This window comes from Aplysia californica, unplaced genomic scaffold (assembly GCF_000002075.1).
Source record: "Aplysia californica isolate F4 #8 unplaced genomic scaffold, AplCal3.0 scaffold00369, whole genome shotgun sequence".
NCBI lineage: Eukaryota > Metazoa > Mollusca > Gastropoda > Aplysiida > Aplysiidae > Aplysia > Aplysia californica.
The window spans coordinates 433,686-453,574 of record NW_004797639.1 but is presented as its reverse complement, the minus strand read 5'-3'; the positions used below and the strand labels follow the sequence as shown (position 1 = coordinate 453,574).

The window sequence follows — 19,889 nt, the reverse complement described above, 5'->3', positions numbered from 1 at the left end:
CGGTGGGGGGTTGTTATGATAATGATATGATATACTTGCTGATTAGTGATGGATGCTTGGGTGTTACTGTTCCATATTGGGGATTATACATTGTGCTTACCAGCTGGGGAATGATAATACAGAAGAGGCTGTCTAAAATTAGTTGGTTTTTTTTGGGGGGGGGATGGGGGGTTCAGTCCTCTAAGCCATCTGGGTGTTACTATAAGTAAGCACTTTTACTTCATCTAATGACACGGCTGGTCAAACTTTGTTTCTGTTCAGAATTAAGTCATTTTTTATGAACCATTGAAATAATCGGTGAAAGAAAAAATCTCCTAGTCTATGATCAGAATTATTTCTCAGTGATTATTCAAGTAAACCATTACCACTTCAGCATGGCAATGATATTTTTGTAATGTGTTTTAGCAATGGGTACCTTTTCTGATATTTCACCAGATGTGAAGGACGGTTTGGTCGGTGTCGGTATGATCAACATTGATCCTCGAACTGGCCATGCCAGTTTGGAGAAAGGTAAGTTTAAGTTGTCTTCTCATGTCTGTATCTTCTTTAATGATTGGACGGAGGCATGAAATATATATGGGCTATCAGTAAAAAGGTGAACGTTTTGGAGGGGGTATACCTTTAGCTCTCATTTCGAATGTAAAATTTATATTTCTAATTTGATGCAGGAATTTGTTATGTATAAGTTTTTTCAATTGGATTTTTAGTGCACTTCGTTGCCTGAAGAAAATAAATTTGCCAACGACACCAGTGCATGAAAAGTTCTTTTACGTGGAATCGAGAAATTGCTGCATTTATTAAATTTATAAGAAATTCAAGTGTACACCATAGTGAAGAAATCAGTTGGGTCAGGTTGATTAGATGCATATGATTTGTCAATGTAAGACATGTCAAAGCAGTTTTTTAAATCTCATGTTGATTTATTTTTTTTTAAAGACAGAATGGAAAATATATCAAGTTACAGACAGGTTTCCTTGGTTGTTTAATTATTTTTTAACGAACTGAATACACAACTAATTCTCTCTTCTTTTTTTTTCTTTTTTTAAAATTCTTCCTAGATTTCAACAACATTTCCAAGTTCCTCAACCGCATCCTGGGCATGAAGGTGGCTGTGCAGAATGCCTTGTTTAAGTATTTCACCGACACGCTCACCTCCATCATCCTGGATGCTAAGCGCAACGGGCGCTGGGATATGGGAATCTTGGGTAAGCCACAGTGACTTTTTGTGGAAAGAGGTTGGATAGAGAGTTTTATTTACCTTTCTTTATGTACCAAGCATTTATAACTCAATTATACTTACAAAGTTATGCTGGCGTGACTGATATATATATATATATATCCCAAAAACCTCAGGTATGTGTTGACACAGGTTAGCTGGTATGATATAATGTGTGACTTAATGAATAGTCGAGTTCCTTTAGCCTCAAATAGGCACGTATTTATATGTGTGCTTTGATGAAAAATGAAGTTTGGTGGGGAGTAATTTTTTCTAATGGTGTTTAATCTCATGTAGCCAGTAGGGGGGACTGAATACATGTGGCGCTATGTATCATAAAGCTTGAGAGGCTTTTATTCACTGGAAAGCATAGTTCTCATGTCTACTTTTATATTACTGACATCTTGTCTAATGATTTCCTTGTCGCGCTCTCTCGGACTTGCAACCGTAAGGTCGTGGGTTCGAATCCCGTCAGGGGTTCGACGTTGTGTCCTTGGGAAAGGCACTTTACACGAATTTTCCTCACTTCACCCAGGTGGGAATGGGTACCCGCCTATAGACAGCGAAAGATCTTGTCAGTTTGTTAAAGTGTTCGAGCGCTTAATCAGCTGCTTGCACTGTATGCTTCCCGGGAAGCTGAGAATGTTTCGGAGTGTTCTATGGTCTGCTGGGGTAATAATATAGTGTAAAGCGCATAGAGCCTGCTGTTGAGCGGGGATATGCGCTATACAAATGCTATTTATTATTATTATTATTATATGACCCTATGCAGTTGTGAGCACTGTAAAACTCTTACTAAAACATATTTCCTTGTCTCGTGGATTTTCAAAAAAAATATTCTGGTTTAACATTACAGATTTGGGTTCTGGAGAGGAGAAGGTGCGTAAGATCGAGACCAAAATCTTTGTGGGCAACACTGCCACCAACACCGCTAAGACGGAACTGACCAAGTTTGCAGTGGAGCGTGGCATGCCTTGGCACTCGGCCATTGAGCTTTGGCGTCGGTGTGGCTCGCTGGAGGAGGGCTTCTACTGCACGCTGCAGGTAAGTGCGATGCTACTTGTCGTCATTATTTTATTGAACAAAAGAGTGGTGGGTTGGAATTCACAGGGTAGGAGATGAAGAGGAAGACTATGTGGAACATGGAGAAGAGTAAAAGAAAATAATGTATGGGTAAATGGAAAGACATGGTATAATGTTAAGAAGCTTTCTCAAGGTAGAAAAAAGTGGGAAGTGTTTGTCGGTGGTTTATAACCTGACCCAGGATGAGAAAGGCAGTGATGATCGTTATGTTGTTGGATCAATCGTTATGTTGTTGGATCGATCGTTATGTTGTTGGATCAATCGTTATGTTGTTGGATCAGGAAGGTTTTCTTTTCACCCGTTTTGCACTGCTGTCTAGCACTTACATATTCCCTGCACCTGTTTTAGTCCCAAAAGATTCCCCCGGTTTAGGCCTGTTTGAAACGTTCACATTAACAGGCATAAAAACCAAAAGCCATGATACTGATGATTGTATAGTGAAAGAAAGGGTCTGCTACAAAATATTTTTCAAATGTCAACACTAAAACTATGTGTGGCAGCCGTCTTGGACAATTTAAGCTGTACCCAATCGGCCATTATGAGTAACTGCCTTTCATAATTTAACTTTCTTTCCCCGCTTAACTCCCTGCTCTACTTGTTTGCTCGATAAAGGACCGTATCTTCAAGAAAACGGTGGTGCTGGCGGTGGTTCAGGGCAAGAACAAGAAGCGGGAGCTGATGTACAACCTGTACCGGCCCAACACGGGCCTGCAGGGCCGCTGTGAGACGCTGGAGGAGATAAAGAAAAAGTACAAGAAGTGCCTGCCGGACGTGGCTGAGCCCCTGTGGGAGGACCAGTACACCTCCTCAGAGACGCATTGTAGCCATAAGTACCTGTGAGTGGAAGGATTTGTCTCGGGGGGGGGGGGGGGGGGGTTTGCTGCCGCTGACTAAAATGTCTTTAGACCATTCCCAAATGGGGGACATTAACATGTTCTTATGCACAGTAGAATTGTAATTGGGCTGATTCATCAATGTCACGCTCATAACTGTGCCTGAACTGCAACAGAGAACTGCTGCTTTTTCTTTCCTAATCCTTACTATCGTCATTTTTCCTCTACTTCTTTTGTATGTTTGTCTTATGCAGTTGCGAGCGCCGTAAAACCTCTACGAAAAGTAACATTTGTATGTTTGTCGCACTCTTGTGACCCACTATTTCCGGGGTGCCTCTGATAGTCGAAGCAGACCTTGTGCTGTTGAGGCTAGAGAGGTGAGCAGAGTAAACCTGATTACCTGTAAAATCTTTTCTGTTGACATCCATCACTTGGAGCTCATATGATCGTATGCTTTTGCGAGCGCTGTAAAACCTCTACTAAAACAATCTCTCTTTCTCTCTCTCTCTATCACTCACACATTTCCCTCCCACCTTCCTCGTGAAAAAGATAGTTTGATAATTCAGAACAGGAGCTTTTCCAGTTTGTTTTCACAAGGTCTTGCTTATTTAACTTTTCAAAGTGTATTTAAATGTATCAATTGTAGCTAGCATTGTAGAGTTAACAACGTATCACTTACAGGGAGAAGTGGAGTATATGTGTGTGTGTGGTGTCAGTGGTCTAGTGGTTAGACTGTCGGGCTCAAATCTGAACAGGTCATGAGTGTCAACCCTATCATTGTGAACTTGGGAAAGGCTCTAGCTTAAATTTTCCGTGAAGTGTATTTTGGTAGAATTTTAGCTCTTAGTAGGAGTTTCGTTGCACTTTATGCTTCGTAGATACAAGAGGACATTTCTGAATATTCTAGGGTCTGCTGTGGCGAGTGGCTATAATAGTTGTAAAACACATATGTGAGGTGTGCTGACAAAATGAGTTACTTTTCGCAATCTACAAATGGAGATATTGGCCAAAAATCCACACTTGGGTCAAATTTGTAGATTTTATATTGATGAAATATTCTTTAAGTATAACACGCCCTTTATTCTTTCATACGTATAAATTGCAAAAACGTCACCCATAAGCGTGATGTATCTATTTCTAAAGGGTTTGAATCTGAGAAGTAACTCATTTTGTCTGCACGCTTCACATATAGAGCATACTGAAGAGCAGGGATGTGTGATGTGAATGCTGTTATAATATCTGCATTAAATTGGAAAAATATGTTTTTGCTGATAACATCCCAATTGTACATCTTTCAGACGCGGCAACTGTCGGAAGGCGGCCACTGGCCAGCAGTGTGAGTTCGGCCTGCGTACCCGGTTCTACCACGTGCTCAGCGGCTCAGTGCTCAGTGTGTGGAGCAAGGTGGAGAGTGTGCTGGTGGGGCTCAATGCCGCCTCACGCATGCAGATCATCCGGCTCAGGACGGAGGAAAATCAGCGCATTGTTGGTACGTTCCTGAAGCTATGGGCTCTGCCCCCCCACCCACTTGGGTTGATGTTTAAGCTGATGCAGCATTCAACATTAGTGAAAATTAAATTTATTTTAAATTATCAAACGATGACATGTGTGTCATGACAGTGGGACTTTCATGTGCACGTTTTCATTCTGAGATGAATTTTCAAAATATGCCCCCACCATGCTCTCTAATAGGCTAGCAAGGGTTGTTGGATATGATGTGGACCTGGTTCCTGTTCCTCTATGATATTTTTTGGGGGGGGGTTCAAAAACTTCTATACTGCAGGAAGTGGATTTTGGTTTATTTTCTCTTTCCCTGTGTCTTTCTTTGTGTGAGGATGGTTTACTGCTGCTACTTCTCTGCGTTCCTGTTCTCCTTGTATCAAAATGCCAGGACTACCATGCTGAACGGATGGAAAAAATCAAGTCTAGATTTGTGTACCTACTGTTCGAAGCACTGTATGCTTCCCAGGAAGTTGAGAGATTTGTTTCAGGATGCCATCTAGTTTGCTAGAATCTAGATTGTAAAGTGCATAGAGCTTGCTTTTGAGCGTGAATTTGTGCTATACAAATGCTATCTATCATCTATTATTATTTTATTCAGTGGATTTCTTTCTTTCTCCATTCCAGGAAGCCTGATTCCTCCAGCGGGCGTGTATCCTTTGGAGCGAGTCTTGAGTCAAGATTCTGCTAAAACATACACAGAGAAACATGACAATCCTTTTGAGTTCCTCAACCAGCAGCAGCATCAACAACAGCAGCAGCAGCAGCAGCCACAGCCGTCCTACATTCCCCGCAACAACTTCTCCAGCAGCAGCAGCTTTCCCAACAGTCTGTTGTCGTCTTCCAGCGGTCGGAGCAACAGCATCAACAGCACCCACAATTTCAACAACAGCAGCGGTGGCAGCATGTATGTCCGCAATGACTCTGCTTTGAGCGACGCCGGCGGCCCGGTGGAGAGCCCTGTGGCTGTGGAGGAGGTGGAGGAGAAGCCCGAGCTGCTCAGCATGCCCACCCTGGTCTGGTAGTTCATAGTGCTGGTGACAGTGACTCTTGTATAGAGCTTCCCAGTGACAGTTACTATCATAAATCTGGCCTGCGTGCCTAGCCTGGTGTGACAGTGACCGTTACAGGGCTGCCTAGTGACGGTTACTACTGTCATAGACCTCGACATAACGCACGCCTTGGAGTGATACTTTATAGTGCTGGTGACATTTACTGACATACAGTTGACCATTACAGAATCTCTGTATTGTCAGTGACAGTGATAATTACTGTCATAAACTTGGCCTACAAGCCCGTCCAGGTGTGATAGATTAGTGCCGGTGAAAGTTGACTGACAAAAAGTTGACCCATGACAGAATTTCTGTGTTGTCAGTGACAGTTACTGAGTTAGAGCTGCTCAGTGACGTTACTGACGTTGGGTTGGCCGTGAGTAGATCTGTGTGTTGTCAGTGACGTGCCGTGCTGTTCTCTTTGGACCACCATCACTGCACAGTTGTCAGTTGCTTTGCTGTCATCGGTGTAGAGTTGCCGATGACATTTCACAGATCTGTCGGTGACAGTTGCTACAGAAGCTGTCTGGAACGGACCTGCCTTCGGTTGTGCTGTTGTTAGTGACGATGAATACCAAAGAGCTGCCACTGCTGTAAAGTTTTGGATGGCGGTGATTTCGGCATTGATGTGGAGAAGGCTTACTCTCATGGGATTTGATTGCTGACTTGACCTAGAGGAGTGGATGGAAGTGGAACAACTTAGGGTTGCCTTGGAGGGTATATCAACAGGGTCACCGTTTGGAGTTTGTGAATGTTGAACAATACCCTTTTGGAGTATGTGGGATGTGGTTCATACACCATCGTGTCTTTCAGCTCAAGCATTACATTCGTAGTGTCTAAATGAGGCTTGAGTGTTTCATTTCTAGAGAAGCAGTATATTTTTCCTGAAAGTGTTTAGGACCACCCCCCACCCTCACTCATGCACCCACACACACACACACACATACATCTCATTTTGAATGTGTTTGCTTCATGTGTAGGTTTTTATTAAATTGCAGCCTGCTGCAGGCCTCAAAACTTTTTGGGACTTTTGATTTGCTTCTTCTGTGACTTGAACCTCATTCAGACGGACTGGGCAACATATGTTGACATATCGACCATATTCATGATCACTGTACACACCTTCCTTGTTCATCAAACACTCTGTGAAAAGTCAATCTTATTCCTGTTTGTTTGTTTTTTCTTTGTTTTTTTTTTGTTTTTGTTTTTTAAAGAAACTGAAAAGTTTCTTTGCGCCTTCTCCCCCACCAGCAATCCACTCTGTTTCTGCTTTCCGGTAATTATGCTGTCACCCCCCCCCCCCCAATTCTTTCTCTTTGTTGTAGCACAGTATGCCCTGATAGTCCATTAGGTTGTCTGTCCTTGCTTGTTTGTGCATTTATATATTGGATTGTGTGGTACTTCTGCGAAAAAATGTTGACTGATAGGAAATGAATTAGACGATGGTTTCATTAGTTTGATGTGCTAGTATTTTCTTGTTGAGTGTGCAGCTGCCATGGACAATCGGTCAGAGATGATATCGAGATCAACAGTTGTTTTTGCATCAGGTTCTAAACAGTTTAGGCTGACAGCTGTTTTGGCCGTTATTTGAGCTTGAGATGTACAGCAGAGCTTAATTTAACCAGCCGCCAAGCTTAATTAAACCAGCCGCCATTAGGGGAGGGGGTGGATCCCTAACTAAGTGCCAATTTCTTAATCCCCAAACTGGTTGATCAGTGAGGAATTATGATTTTGTTTTGTGCATAAGACAAGTATTCATTGGAAGTAGATTGATTAGTCAGTTGGCAACAACTTGCTTTCACACTTTTAATTTCCACCATACTGGCCTGCGGGGTGATATAGAGTATTAGATTTTTGTAGGAGAAGCAGTTTTTGTCACTATTTGCTACTGTTTCCTTGGAGCCTCAAGGTGGCACATCCTCCTTCTTGTCCCTAGGTGGAATAAACAAGAGGGGGGAAAAGGCACAGTTTGAAAATTTAAAATGTTCGTCTCTGCGTTGTGTGAAAAAGATAGTGTGGTCTTTCCCCTATATTTGTTTTGATTTTTTTATTTTTAACTTTAGTTTGAACATCTGACAAAGGAAAAGTTTTCATGATGTAATAATCTTAAGTTTCCCTTTTGTTTCTGCGTTGCCATTTTGTGTACAGACATGGTGTAGTCCTTGCAGACAGGAATTTCTCCCCCCCCATTTCCACGTTGCCATTTTGTACATAAATCTTCACCCTTTTTGTGTGTGAGAGAGAGAGAGATGGAAAAACTGATGCTAACTCGACCCTCACTCATGTACAGTCCATAAATATTTTCTCTCGTTTTTTCATGCACTAGTGTACATCCAAAGATACTGTGCCTTATCAAGTCCCATCTTTGTGCTGCCTCGGATGTACAGAACACTACGTACATCTTTTGAAACTGGTTATACTTGCACATCAAACACTTGTCTTGTTTTTTTTTTTTCTCAATTCCGTGTTTTCCCATGGGGGGGGGGGGGTTGCTATGTGTAAGTGTGTTTCTGAGAAAATTGTTTTTGGTTATTATGTTCCTTGTTTTAATCTATCATTGCATTTAAGAACCGGTTTGAATTTGAATCTTTCGTTGTTTGTTGATGTATGGCATTTATTTTTATTTTTTGGTTCAAATTCGAAGAGTCTCGTCAGTCAAGTTGGAGGGTGTACTTGATGACTTGAAGTAAGCAATATGAAGGTAGGCGGTGAAGCAACTGCAACTTTGTATTTAGGAAAATTGACTTTTACAAAGCACTGCTTTTCTCATATACATATATATATATTGCTGGAATGAAGCCTTGAGTAATCAGATGTGGGGATGTGCTAGCCCCAAGCTGTTAATTTGATGATCACATAAATATTTCTTGGGTTGAATGCAAAGTGTCTCCTCATTACTGTAGGGGGAATAAAACTTTTCGGAATGGAAATCTTGGCTAGGCAAAAAGGTGAAAATGACAAATGTTTTCTTTGTCTCATCCGTGGCTCCACGAACAGACTTTGTGTTTGGCTTTTGTCAACATCTGTTGTTACTATTTTTGAATTGGGAAATAGGCGGTGTGTCATATTGGCGAATTTATTCGTTGTTTTAAAAGAATGTTTCGGTAACTGCTTTTTCTGGAGATCTTTTCGTTTTGTCCTGGACCTTTGTGAACAAAATAGCTATTGGGCCTGTACACGGCATTGTCTCAGCTATCCAGCCCACTTTGAACAAAAGTTGTGGTGACCCTTGCTAAAGCGTGTTGTTTAATTTGAGATTTTTTTTCCCTTTGGTTGTTTGATGATCTAGTTCCTCTGGTTAGGAGCTGTACAGTATCAGGAAGGGTTGTGTGAGTTGGGATATCTTTTAGATTTGCTCTGTTGCTTCTTGCCAAAATGTTTACCTGCCAGAATGTGGTTGGTTGGTGGGTGCTCTGGTGTGGTTTGCTCCTTCTTTCCTATCAAGCATCTATCGTCCTTATCTCCCTTTGTTCTTTTTTATGTTTGTTACTCCCTTGTAACACCTCTAATCTACTGGCGCTCATATGACCCTATGCAGTTGCGAGCACCATAAAACCTCTACTGAAACTTAAACTTACCTGCCAGAATTGGTCTCATTGACCATTGCAAAAGCCACAGGCTGTTATCTTAACCTTTATTTCTTCAGTTTCACTTAAGAAATATTCTCCTCTGCAGATGCATATAGGTCATTGTCAGACGTTATTATTTTACATTTTATTGTTCTCTCCAAAGAACGATTTAGTTGAGAAGAATTGTGTGGGTACTGACTGAGGTGACTCCCTGAAAATGGGCACTTGTAAAGAACTTGATCTTCAGAGCAAATCTACTGTGCAGCTGATCATGCTTTTGAGTTGAGAGTATTAGAAGGAGAGTTTGTGACCAAGTTTTGAGTTGTGTTGGGGGGGCTTTTACTTTTGCCTGAAAATGATTTCTTCCTCCCCCCCCGGTGCCCGGTTGGGGGGGGGTAAACTTGGTTCCTGTCTTGTACATTTTTATCACTCTAGGATGTACCAACTCACTTGGTCCTGTAAAATTGTAAAATGCTCCTTATTTTGTGTACATAAAACTGAACTATGTATCGTGTACATACAGCTGTGACATAACGTGAGCGGTGGCCTCTAGCAACAAAGGGGCCCTCGTGTCCTTCCAAAGATGACTGTTACGGAGATCATATATAAATAGATATATATACATACCAGTTTTGGTAAGTGTACATAGCATTGCTGGATCAGAATTGGTGCAATGTGTAAATTATGACGGAAGAAAAATGGAAGCTCATTTTGTTGTTTCTCACGCCCATTCCTGCACTCCATTCTTCTCGTTGTTGTCTTGTTGTTTTGTTTTGTTTTCTTTTTTCTAGTCTTTCAAACTGACTTGTGACCCTGTATTGTATTCTTTTGCTTGTGACCACAAACGACATGTGAAATCCACTAGGGACCACCGGCTTGGTTGAGTGTATTCAGGGTTTAATAGAGAGAGAGAGTGTGTTGTGAAACAACTTTAGCATGAGGTCAATGACCGAGTTGAACATTTGAATTGGAGAGTACATAGAGAGAGTCGATTTATGTTTTTTTCAGAGGTCAGACTTGTGTGTATGCGTAGCAGAGATAGAATTCCATGTTGTGAAGGAGAAAGGATCTGCAGTCTGGGATGAGTGATAAGTTGAAATGACGATGGATCTTGCTCTCAGCTGGATTGCGTATAAATTGACAGCTATCTACATAAATTGTAGACCATGTTTGCGTGTGTATGTATTTCATGGGTGAAGCTTGTATATGATTATGAGTATGGTCTTTGTGTTTCCTGTATGATAATGTGAACAGTTGTATGTTTTGAGAATGCAGCCTATGATTATATTGATGATGTATGTGTTGTTTTTTGTTAATTCGTCTATTTTTTTTTGGGGACTGAAGTGATGAATATTAGGGGCCGATTGTGTTGTTATGAATTTTAATCATGTGTGTGAGAGGGATTTTGATTATGTTGTTGACACTAGTAGAAATGAGCTGAAGGAATTGAATATTGCACATGTGGGACAGACAGAGAAAGAGTGTGCGCAATTTGCAAGCTTGGGGCTATCTTGTTGTGGGGGGGCTCTCGTGGCCTAGAGGTTAAGGTGTTGGCCTCTCATTCAAAGGTCCCGGGTTCGAATCTGGGTAGCGACCGAAAAATTTTCTTCTCTAAAATTGTCTCCTTTCACCTTCCTTCCTGCTCTCTAGCAATGTTCTGTTGTCTGCTTTCATTTCCACTTTCTGCCCCCACCCCCTCACCTCATTTGCCCCCTCCTCTGGGCTCCTGACTCTTTCTTCTGCTACTCCTTGGCTCTTCCTTACTGATGTCTTTCTGCCACACCCGTGATCTTCTGGTAGGAAAGATCTACACCTAGCCTTCTCGGACAAGGGCGAAAAATCTCGGAGGGCCTGTGTGCAAGTTGCGCACGTTAAAGATCCCTTGGTGGTCTAAAATGGATAAGAGTAGGCTTCGGCCGCCACCCGGGCAAAATTCAAAAATTTCCTACCTACTGAAAATATTAGGTGTGTCCCGCGCGCTCATATGACCTTATCTCTCTGGTTGTGATTTACGTCACTTTGAAAGCGCTGGATTTCAGTTGCAAATATTAGGAGGCAGTACAAAATGGAACTGAAAAGTCTGTGGACCGTACACAAATAACCATAATATCTTGGGGCTCAAGGGGGAAGATTTTGCTACCGTCTTGACAGCTCGGCACCTCAGAATTACAAAGATCTATCGGCTCAAAACCTAGTTTTGAGAAATTTTACGTCAAAATTAAAAAGTTTCACAATATGTCACGCTTTTTCAAATGCAATTCTGTAAATGTCTTGAGAATGACTCTAAATATTCTCACAATTTTTATAGAACTGATAGAGCCTTTGGTTTCTGTCCTAACTGTCTTAGTGACCTTATGCAGTTGCGAGCGCCATATAACCTCAACTAAAACTAAACTAAACTTAGTAACTCAAAACGGCCTAAGATGTCAGATAAGATTGTAATTCTGAGGTGGCGAGCTGCGACAGAAACTCCCAAACGTTAGGAGTAGGGCCATCTCAAGATAGCACCCGGCTTGTGAGTTGTGGTGTGGACTATGGTCAACAATTTTACTCGTGTGAAAGGTGTGAAGAGTGCTGTTTGTCTGCACCTTTGCAGATGACTTTGTTACAGAGACGAACATTCTCTGAACTTTTTTTTCTGAGTTTGGGATCACTTTCTGAAATTTTCTCCTCCCCCCGACTATTTTAGCTTCACATTGTGGTTGCTCTGTTCTTGCTGTAATAGTTAAGAGTTTGGGGGCTTTTTTTTTGTGTTTTTTTTTAGCGTTGTTCCTGTCCAGATGGTAGAAAGGGTGATAGGTCTGAAAATAGATGTACAGTTCCTTAGTGTGTATGGGTGTGTTGGTTCCCTTTGTTTAGTTTAGACATAATAGAATTTTTAAAATGTTCCTTGCTTTCTTGACGAGTGCTTCAGGGCTTGCCATTTTCTCAAGAGCCAAGAGAAAGGCAGACAAGGTTATGTGATGATTGGTTAGAACTAATTTTGCAACGTATTGCCGTCCAGTCCCGATTTTAAAAAAAACAAGACAGAAAGAAATTTGACAAGATTGGAAAATGCACCTCATCAAACCGAGAATGAGGATGTTGTATTTTTGATACTCGGTACAATGTCATCAACACTAGACGATTTATTTATGATATTTGCGCCTTATCATCCATAACGCCTTATCATTTGGGGTGTGTTTTATGTTGCCTGCTGGAAATAATATGCCTTTGACATGCATGTTCAGATTTTTAGGGTTGCAGCAGTGGTTGTGTGTTGTATGGACACACGCATACATACATACACACTCACACACACACACACACACACGTTCGCGCACACGCTTAGGTTGTTGTATTTCTTTGTATTCATTCACAGTTTATCTTTGTGCGTGTGTTGCTCATTGTGGGGTGTGTCATGCTGTAGTGTGTGACGTCATGATTGAGTATTGTGACTGAGATTTTTGTGTTCATTGGAGTTTGTTTGATTCCAACAACTTGATTTCTTATATGGCAGGGAACTTAATGGCTCAAAGTGTGTGGATTTGTGGAATGTCCTGATGATGAATACAGTTAGAGTGTGGTCCCATTTCTGAATAAAAGATATGTTGATGTTTGAACAGCAAGCATTCTCTTTTTATTGAGATATGAATTGCATGTGTGTGTGTATACATCTTGAATACGTTTTATAGTCATGGAGAATCCTTCAATCTTCTTGCTTTAAAAAAAACCAAAACGGGCAATTGTTTTTCCCCTGTAAGTGAATAGAGGACATGTGCATGGAGTATTATATACTATTCAAGGAAATCCATTTCTGTAGCAACAAGGAAATCCATTTCTGTAGCAACAAGGAAATCCATTTGTGTAGCAACAAGGAAATCCATTTCTGTAGCAACAAGGAAATCCATTTCTGTAGCAACAAGGAAATCCATTTGTGTAGCAACAAGGAAATCCATTTGTGTAGCAACAAGGAAGGGGGAGAATGTCCCAACTTTAGGCCACTCAGGTTCAATTCCAGGCTTTTCCCCTTGAAGCTGGTCCTGCAAAAAAAAACTCATGGTTGATGAAGGAACAGGAAAAAATTTCTCTGGCTTTTCTTGTTTTACAACAGTCTGGGCTTTGCTGATGACCTGACCTCTCACTGCCAAAAATAGACTTGTGTTTGATGCAGGCTGGATGAAGCGTACTCTTTTATTGTATCATCTGTGCACATACTGTTGTGTGCAAATTTGGGAGGCTGTAACGTCAAGTGTGTGAGCTCTGTGAGAAATTAACAATGTTGGCAGACAGAGCCGCACCTCATCAGTTCAGCTTTTTGAAGGAGAATCGTTTTGTAAAAGATAACAACATAGGGCTTTCTTGCCTTTGGCTGTATGGTTCTTTTTAGCATAACATCGACTTTTTTTCCAGGTGAGAACATTGAGTTAAGAACTCTTGCTTGGTATCTCAAATTGGAACGCTGACTTAATCTTGGTTTCTGAGGTGGGGACACTGAGTGTGAGTTACTTCTCAAGGAAGAGGGGAGACAAAAAGGAAACTGACTTGAAGATGGGTTCCTAGTACAGTTGGAGTTGGAGGACTACAACAACCAAGAAAATGATCAGATCAGAAAATCATGCTTGGTGGAAAGTCAACGTTGAAGATCTTTCAAGCACTCATCCATCATGTTTTCTCTTCAAATACATTCTCAATGGCCAAGTTCTGGTCCTGTCTGTCTTTCATCACCATCATCACCACTAGCCTACGTGAGGCCCAAAGGAACCTACATAGTGTACAAAAGAAATCTCTCTAAGACATCTCAGTCCTGTACCTTTTTCTCCACCTCGGCTCATGTCAGTCCAAGTCTGCTTGAGTCGGTGTTGAAACCTAGGGCAGAGAACCTAAACAATGCTAGTTCTTGTGGCAGTGGTTTTGGCTCTAGGGGCATTCATTTCTTGGATCTTACCTGTTTTCTGTGGGTGTGACATTTTTGGGATCTATTTGCGACATTTTTGGGGTGCTTCAAGAGATGAGATAAGATAATACTTTATTATCCCAGAGGAAAGTTTTTCTTGGCTGTACAGGACCGTAAAAAACACATGCAGGTATACATAACAATTTTAATTATATATTACTCTCATTAAAATTCAATATGAAAAGAAAAGTTAAGCTTACAAAATGTATGTATCACATCAGAAGCATCTTTCAACCACATGTAGGAATTTAATTACTAAATCTTTAGAGTGCTTGTTAGTTCTATTTCCCTAGTCTCTTTCTGATCCCCGCTCCTGTTGGTTGCCGTATTGTCCCATGTCTGAGATTTCTATTTCTATCATTGGTGGTGGAAGGACAATGGAGTATGTTGTGCAGGCACCTGTTACTGTTACTACACACACCCTGTTTTCAACCCATGAAAAGAATATTGTCTTAAGTGCCGTAACCCTTGCTTTGAGAAAATCGCGATTGAAAATGTGTGATCCACACTTTTCGCAATTAAGGCAGAATGTTATTCTTTAAAATCTCTAAAAAAATATCGACTGTGTGGAAATCAGACAAATTTTCTATGAAAGCTGACCTTGTCCTCTATTCAGCCCTGTTCAAAATCCATTTTGTTGACGTTTGGCACTTAAGACAATACAATGCTTCCATGGGCCGTTATGTTCCAGGTAGTTTATCAGGGTGCTCTGATGTGGTCTGCTCCCTCTTTCCTACCAAACATCTTGTTTCTTCTATGAAACATTCTGATGTGGTCTGCTCCCTCTTTCCTACCAAACATCTTGTTTGTCCTATTAAACATTCTGATGTGGTCTGCTCCCTCTTTCCTACCAAACATCTTGTTTCTTCTATGAAACATTCTGATGTGGTCTGCTCCCTCTTTCCTACCAAACATCTTGTTTCTTCTATGAAACATTCTGATGTGGTCTGCTCCCTCTTTCCTACCAAACATCTTGTTTGTCCTATTAAACATTCTGATGTGGTCTGCTCCCTCTTTCCTACCAAACATCTTGTTTGTCCTATTAAACGTCTATGGTCCTGGTCTTTATCTCTCCTCCTGTTTTTGTGTTTGCTACTCTTTTGTAACACCTAATCTTGGGCAGTTATATGACCGAAATGTGTTGCAAGTGCTGTAAAACTTACCAAAAACATCAGGGTTTGTGGTCTCTACATGACATGCTTCTGTAGGTTAAGATATTCAGTCTGAAGGACACCATGATAGTAAGAAAAGCATGTTGTAACATACTTAAGTTAAGTAACTGAGAAAGAAAGTGAAAAATTTGGATTTTGTTTTGTTTTGTTGTACTTTTCTTAGTCATGTTGTAAAAAAAAACTGCATCACATTGTTATAAATATAGTAATAGTCATATTTTCCCCGATGTTTACCAAGTGTGTTTATTTTGAATGTGCATAATAATATTCCTTCCCGGGCTTGTATTTGTATGAATCTATGAGTTGGCATTATTTTGAGCTTTCTGGTTTTTGAAGTTTCACATGTTTAGGAATATCTTTCTGCTGGGATGTTGTACTCCTCTCAGCCCAGCTTGATCTTTACAGGCACGATCAGAAGCACACACGATTAAAAAAACACCTACATTTAAAAGAAAAACGAACATGTTTAGATGTTTCCTTCAGTCTTATTTCATATAAATTTTTGTTTTGTTTGTTTGTTTGTTAGTTTTTTTAAAATCTCTCTATGCAAGTTCAAGCCAAACTGCACTATATTTAAAAAGTGAAACAAGAGCTTCAGTTTATGTTTGATTTTGAGTGGTCTTAAGATACTATTCACATCTTTTCAACTTGAAACTTCATTTCTGCTCTTAGTCTATAAAGAGAACATGTTGCTTTTGTTATTGCTTTCTTTACAGATGAGCAGATTAATGTAGCTTTTTTTGTGGGTTCTTTTTTAGGTTTGAATAATATTTTGAGGGGAAATAGGAACTGGTGAATCCAGGTAGTGACGGAAAAATTTTCCTCTCTAAAATTGTCTCCTTTCACCTCCTTTCCTGCTCCCTAGCAATTTTCTGTCGTCTGCTTTCGTCTCCACTTTCTGCCCCCACCCCCTCACCTACTTGTCCCCTCCTCTGAACCTGTGACTCTTTCTGCAGCCTTTCTACTGTTACTCAGTGGTGATGCCACTGACTGAAGCGTCTTTAGACCATTCCCAAAGGGGGACATTTCTCGTTCATGCACAGTAGAATTGTAAATGTGTTGATTCATCGTCACGCTCGTAACTGTGCCTGATATACAACAGGGAACTGCTGCTTTTTCTTTCCTAATCCTTACTATTGTCATTTTTCCTCTACTGCTTTTGTATGTTTGACACACTCTTATGACCCGCTATTTCCAGGGTGCCTTGATAGTCGAAGCAGACTTTGTGCTGTTGAAGCTAGAGAGGTGAGCAGAGTAAGTCTGATTCCCTGTAAAGACTTCTCTGTTGACATCCGCCCCTTGGCGCTCATATGACCTTATGCAGTTGCAAGCGCCATAAAACCTCTACTAAAACTAACTAAACTAAACTCATCAGCTCCTTCTTACTGCTGTCTTTCTGCCACACCCCTGATCTTCTGGAAGGAAAGATCTACACCTAGCCTTCTCGAACAAGGGCGAAAAATCTCGGAGGTCCCGTGTGCAAGTTGCGCACGTTAAAGATCCCTTAGTGGTCTAAAATCAGTCAGAGTAGGCTTTCCCACCAGGGCAGTGCTACTGTCTAAAGTTGTCTTTGGGCCATTCCTAAAGGAGGGCGTGTGCCGAAAAACCTTACTAAAACTCAAAGTAAAAAGTAGGCTTCGGCCGCCACGCAGGCTAAATTCAAAATTTCCTACGTACTGAAAATGTTTAACGTGTCTTCTGCGCTTATAAATGACCATGCTGTTGCAAGCGCCGTAAAACACTTGCCAAAAAACAAAAACAACAAAAAAACTGTATGTACTGTATTTTATAAAAATGAAGTCAGAATTGAAGAGGAAGCATGTGAGGCGTGTGTGCTTCAAAGTGACTCCCCTTTGTGCATGCAAGGCCAGCTGAGAGATTTTGTAAGTTATGATGAGTGATGTGTTGTAAGGTATTAACATTTTGAAGCAGCAAATACTCACGTTTTGTTTTTTTTTGTTTTTGTTTTTTGCTTGTTTTTGAACTTTTGGGGTATCCACAAATGTCAGTATTGTTGTTATATATTGTTTAAATAGGTTGTGGAATAAAAAGATTTTCCTATGAATGCTGTTGGTTACTGTTGGGCTTACGTTGCTTGCTTTCTGATGAAAAGCAAGAAGAAACCAGGGCTCTCACTGGTGTTGAATTTATATAGATCTTTCTATCATGTTCTGGTGTCTTCCTAAGACCTCAATGCACACACGAACTATTTCCACCCATTCCATAATTTCCAGTATGCAAATGACGCAAGTGTCGCTTATTCGTCTCCCTTCACCACCTAGTGGTATCGTACTTCACAGCTGTGTGATGAGTGGAAATTTTCCTAGTGTGCACGGGGCCAAGTCTAGATTCTAAATGACATTATTTCAGGTAAGAGTTCGGATTAAGAATTAAGATCCTAAGGTCATAATCGTAATCAGTGCCTCAAAATTAGCTAAGTCTTATGCGCAAACCACCTGGTTTAAATGCATATTAACAATTTTACCAATTTTCCTTTAAAATCCCATTCATTTCTTATTCCCGGCTTGGGTTTATTGACCTCGACTACATGTATTTATAGCCCTATACCGAGAACACAGCCCGCCACGACTGCGGTCTAGCGTACAACATCCGGAGAATAAATAGGCCAACAGACTAGACGTGTCTTTTCCAGTCTGTGTTGACATACCGTACAAGACGGAAACTGCCCGACCGATTTTCTTCCTCCCGCTAAAAACTCGGGCTGTGTCCGCCTCAGTGGACACGTAGACTAAAAGTATCTAGTGTCAGTGAGGGCCAAAAAACACCTACATAAAACAATCCAGCTATGATTCGTCATCCACATGAGCAACTTTGAAGAAGGAATGCAGCAGTAAATGCTCCACCGGATTTTTGCTTGCTCTTCAAGGATTTTGAAATGAAATTGGGCAACAGGTAAAAACGCCGAGATTGATAAAAACCAAACCAAAGAATGAATTGCTTTACAGAATTTATTCATTTTTTTCTTATTATTCGGGCAATACAAAAACCAAAAAAAGTATACAGATACATTCCATGACCAAACACAAGACAAGAATTGACGTAAAAGTTGTAGTTTAATTTACTGAATCACCACACAACTCAAGGAGACCCAAACACATTCCTCACATAATCTCTTCCAAATATTTGTCCATAAGGCTCAGGAATATAAACAGTTCATTAACACAGAAGTCTATATAATATATCAATGTGTGCATTAAAAGTCTTCGAACCCTGATCTTATGAATGAACCCCTCGACACCTCATCATTCCTGACTTCCAACAGCTTGGACAAAAACGGGTAATGCCACAAGAGCTGTCTTGAACCACTGCCACAAGAGCTGTCTTGAACCACTGCCACAAGAGCTGTCTTGAACCACTAGCACAAGAGCTGTCTTGAACCACTGGCACAAGAGCTGTCTTGAACCACAGCCACAAGAGCTGTCTTGAACCACTGCCACACCACGCTACCCCAGAATTAAACACTTCTATCTGCTCTGTACCTAGTTTTAAGGAATTTGGCGTTTAAAAAAACTAAGTTTCACAACATGGTCAAGCCTTTTGGAATGCAGTTCTTTAAATATCTTGATAACGACTCCGAATAATCTTACAATTTTGATAGAGCAGACAGAACATTAGGCTTTTGACCTCACGGTCTACTAAGTAACTCAAAAGGGACAAAAATGTCAGTCAAAACTTTTGTAATTTTACGGTAGCGACTAGCTCAGCATTAGAGAATTCTTTCAAAAGATATGTAATTCCCATCAGAGTGAGGTAATTGCAGAACATATGTACGTGCATGTACATTAGAATACATACCACCTGTTCAGTGCAAGACTCCGCTATATGTCACTTTTCAAAACAGCTTACAGCCAAGTCTAACACTGAACAGACGATACGTGTGCGTGTACGTTAGAATATATGTGAGGCAGCGTGGTGGAATCAGGCTCTCGCCAAATTTTGGGCCTGTAGAGTTATTAGTATCATCTTAAAGCTTATTCACTTGTTTTTATTTGGATGAAAAAAGTATCCATTTATCTTGAATGCAAGTCGAGATATTTGCGAAAGAAGGAGGTGGGGGTCACCTGTTGTCAGAGGTAAAATAAGTGAGAAAAAGGCCGCAAAGATTAGTTATTTCCTAAGCTTAAGAGTCCGTGGTTACTGAAAATTTACATTTTTGTGCCTTTATTCAATGCTTTTCAGAAAAATTCACACAGAAATTAGTTCTGGGCATGAAAGGTGTTGAGCCAAAAAACAAAAATTTGATAAAGATTCACAAACCTGCGGAAAAATGCAAGTTACTTCACTTTGATTATTTGGACGAGAGCCTGATTCCACCACGATGCCTCACATATGCACAACACAAATACATATGTTAGAAGAGTGGCGGCGGGGGGTCTAGGCTGAGGCATTCTGAAGATGGCCCTGCACATCACACTGGCTAACCTTACACTAAAACCCATATGTGGTACATGCTATTTCATGTCACCAACAACCCAGAAAACAATCGCTCTGACGCTGAGGTGGGTGA

General features: G+C 40.8%; 1 protein-coding gene across 1 annotated transcript in view; it reads left to right on the top strand.

The window, feature by feature from the left end:
* Positions 1–6,704, top strand: part of LOC101852708 (protein strawberry notch homolog 1) — a gene marked incomplete in the record, with an annotated part of 37,718 nt that extends 31,014 nt beyond the window's left edge. Inside the window, 6 exon segments of the mRNA XM_013085378.2 lie at positions 436–510; positions 1,059–1,205; positions 2,073–2,260; positions 2,912–3,135; positions 4,431–4,621; positions 5,260–6,704. Of these exon segments, the coding sequence (XP_012940832.1) occupies positions 436–510; positions 1,059–1,205; positions 2,073–2,260; positions 2,912–3,135; positions 4,431–4,621; positions 5,260–5,657 (1,223 nt within the window).
* Between the last annotated feature and the right edge of the window lie 13,185 nt (positions 6,705–19,889).